The 3,662-nt window shown below is 38.3% G+C and overlaps 1 protein-coding gene across 1 annotated transcript in view; it reads right to left on the bottom strand.

The window, feature by feature from the left end:
• Window positions 1-2,075: 2,075 nt before the first annotated feature.
• The window catches only part of CUNH7orf72 (chromosome unknown C7orf72 homolog), a 19,331-nt gene continuing 17,744 nt past the window's right edge, over window positions 2,076-3,662 (bottom strand). Inside the window, 1 exon segment of the mRNA XM_017738712.1 lies at window positions 2,076-2,100. Within this exon segment, the coding sequence (XP_017594201.1) occupies window positions 2,076-2,100 (25 nt within the window).

The raw sequence follows: 3,662 nt of genomic DNA, 5'->3' as shown, positions 1-3,662 counted from the left end.
AAATCTCATTCTGTGACATTTAAGCACCTTTGAAAGGCACAATCAGAATAGCTTGAGAAGGGCTGCTGCCCTGTAATGATTTCATAGTTGATAATACATTCACATATGTGTGTCCAGGTTTGTGTGTCTGTGTACACAAAATGTTTTTGTCAATGTATCAGCATCATTATCAACCTTACTTAACAAAGCAATCTAGTACAGACAAGTTTCAAGACTTTGAATTATGTCTCTTCTTGTTCTTAATATGGTTTTAACTGTCAGTGTTGGTAAGTCATAAATATGAGAATAATGCAATAAGGACTACCACAAACACCTACTTCTGTATTATTTTTTGTTCCATATTTAAAGTGTCTGCACATCTTCATACATTTCCTTCCTCCTCACTGTCAGACAGCGAGGCTCGCAGTTATCCAGGTAAAAAGGACTGACGTTTTCTAAATTATAATAGTTTTTTATTCTGCCTTGAAAGAAATCTGAGGACCAACTGGAGTTGAGAAGAAAGTCCTTGGTGCTTATACGAGTCAAATTCCATGTTTTTCTATGTATCTGCAGTCACATGAAGACAGTAAAAAGACTTCTAAAACAAGTTCTCATATTCCTAAACATTATTTTTCCCTCTCACTGCTTTCTTCACAAATATGCCCATTTGCCACAGAGAATATTAACCATTTGCAATATTCCATAGTATTAGAATCAGCCCCCTTAAGAACAGTGGGGTAAATCTTCCTGAAGAGCTTCTTCAGCCTTTCTTGAGCACGCACACACACACACACACACAGAACTGTTTCACACCTAACCTACACAGTACACGTGCAGAACTGTCATGATCATGCCAAATGTTTTCAAGCATGTAAGGCCCTGTGGTGCCTGAAGATCATGCTGGAGATTTGGCTTTCAAGCCTTCTAAAAAGACTTTGTTAGCACTGTCACATGTCTGCTTTAGATGCCCAGTTCTCATGGTTGACACAGAACTGACCACAGAGATTTATGTTCCCTCACTCCCCATATAAAAAATATTTTTTGACCTAGAGATACCTTTTGAAATCTTCAAAGCAACTTGCTGAAGAGTGAAACTCTTCTCTCAATAATCAAACGAAATCTAGCACTATCTTAGATTAACTCTGGTGAAACCAGTAGGTTTTCATGCAACCTGAGGCACAATTGGATTTGTATTTTCTGGGTAGCAATGGACACAAGACAAAACAACACATAAAACATTCCTTCTTATGCAAAAGCTAAGCAAATTTGCCAGAATTCAATTTCTCTAGGGGACTTTAAACATAATTTTCTGTCTTCACCTTGAGATTACCTGGAAATAAAAATACAGTAAAAATGTATCAATAAAGCTTGACATATAAAAACGCTACTCATATTCAAAGATGAAAAAAAACTTATTTCTACTGTTTCATGTCCTATACAATCCTGTTGACTTCAGAGTGCTTGACACTGGTGTACAGGATTTTGCTGCATGTCCTGTGGGAGCACTGTGCAATAGAAATACAGTGCAGAAGTGGTTGCATGCTGCCTGGTCTATCTGACATTGTTGATACTTTTGACAGGAATATTTATTAGATCAGGTTAGCAGTAGATAAGAGACTCCCTTTGATACCTGTAGTTGTCTTCAGGACACTGACCATATGATGTAGACAGCAGCTATAAACATCCACCACATGCAATCGCTACTTTCTGAGAAATTATTACAATCATTGCTTGAGAATGAGCAAAGAGACAAAAAAAGGGGCCACCATTGCAAAAATGGTAAGGATGGGATCACGTCCTACATCAAAAGCACATGGAGGCAAATGTCTGACTCCAAATTACAGGAATAATTTCTCTTCTCTTCACCCCTCCACTATAGTCTAGCTTGACCTGTGACCCCTGAAATCAGTGGGAATTTTTATAATTTATTTTATAAAGGGAAGGAATCAAATGTTAAGCATCTCTCTTTTATGGGCATCAGTAACTAATGTTGAGGGGAGATTCTCAGCATCCATCATAGTTTTATATAGCAGTTTCATGAAGGACTAGAACTTTCCATCTTAGCTCAGTGAACACTAACAAGTAAGACCATAGAACTATGATAGTTTTGCTATCAGAGATACACCTCCTCAGGGAAATGTACCATACACCTCAGGCAAAGGGTGGCAAAACCTGCTCTGCAATCTCTGGATATGATTATGCTTGCTAGTTTATTCCTACACAACCTTCTTCGAAAATGTCAGGAGATTCTGTCCTAGTTCTGGAAAGTGTCCATTCGCACAGCATGAGGACCCTGTTCTTGTTATCCACTAAAAATGAAGAAAATTCCTCCACTGTGAACTACACCCACAGTGATATCTGTGTAAAGCAAAAGGAAGTAACTGATGTGTTTTCTTCATATCACAGTGGCACCTGTCATTTTTGCTCTTGAGTTTTGGTACCTGAATGAAGTGTCTCAATGATTTTTGCTAAGATGCCTTTGCCTGTTTTATTTGTCTGTGACATTTCCAAGCATATTAGTGTTGCATCAGGTTGCTTTGAGTTCAGCTTTATTAGACTGTGGGGACTCAGGACTTTGTTGCATCTTTCCATTCCCTGTCAACAGAAGCCCATGACTACAGGTGACTGCCTATTTTCCAAGTATAACCACAAGAGAAAAAGAGCAGAGGTGACTGGATGGAGGGCAGCAGAAAAGTAAGTCAGTCAGGGCATTCATCAGAATGGTGAAACTCTTGACAAGGTGAATTCTTTAAAAGCCATGCAGCTCCTTAAATCTCCTCGAGCCTTTTCTTCATACTTTTCACTGACAGTGCTGAAAAAGAATGTGTTGTGTTGTGACCAGAATGCTAAGGCCAATTAAAAGTTCAATGAGAAGATAAATTTCTAAGAAAAACATGGAAACTCAGGATAGTGTCACCATATCCTAGATCGTTACAGATAACAAGAAAGCAGAATCTAAAGCACAAAATCCTAAAGGAGAGAGGCGAAACAAAGTTACTAAGCTGTTTTGAAGCTACTGTGAGAAAGGCTAGGTTAGTCCTTTGCCAGCATCAGAAGCTCTTCATGCTAACAAAAGGAAAAGGATTTTTCAGCAGTCTTGAAGTGTCCAGGTCTTTTGAAATCAACAAGTTAGACATCTAAATACTTATATTGGCCCACAGTTTTAACCAGCCTTGTATGGAAGAGCAAGAGAGAATAAAGATGACTAATTCACTTCATGAGGCAGCCATGACAGTGATGGGGAGCTATGATGATTTCATGGTCACAGGGTCCCAGGCTGCATCAGTCTGCTGGCATGGCATGACTTTGCTTCTCACTGCCTTTTAAGTCAACCCAGCCATTTTTAACAACCATTTTTTCATAGCAAATACCTGTTTCATAAGTCTGCCAAGACTAACTGAGAAACTCCGCATAGCTTTCTTTTGGGAATTGATAACTTTGACATTCATGGGCCTTTTTGAAAAAACAGAGAGATTTGCCATTAAAAAAAAAAGGTCACCTCCCCAACACATAACTTACCACGTTCCAGAAAAATTCTAAAACCTCAAAAGGACTTCAGATATGCATGATAATAATGTGGTGGGATCCAACCCCAACTGTTCTGTATTTTTTAAGCCAATAAAATGTCATGTCTTACATTTAATTGTTCTTTATCTAAATAAATGCAATTACAATTTTTCCTG

The sequence above is a fragment of the Corvus brachyrhynchos genome, unplaced genomic scaffold (assembly GCF_000691975.1).
Source record: "Corvus brachyrhynchos isolate BGI_N302 unplaced genomic scaffold, ASM69197v1 scaffold23, whole genome shotgun sequence".
Classification (NCBI taxonomy): Eukaryota; Metazoa; Chordata; class Aves; order Passeriformes; family Corvidae; genus Corvus; species Corvus brachyrhynchos.
Note: the sequence above shows the minus strand (reverse complement) of the source record. Positions and strands in the feature narration are given on the sequence as shown.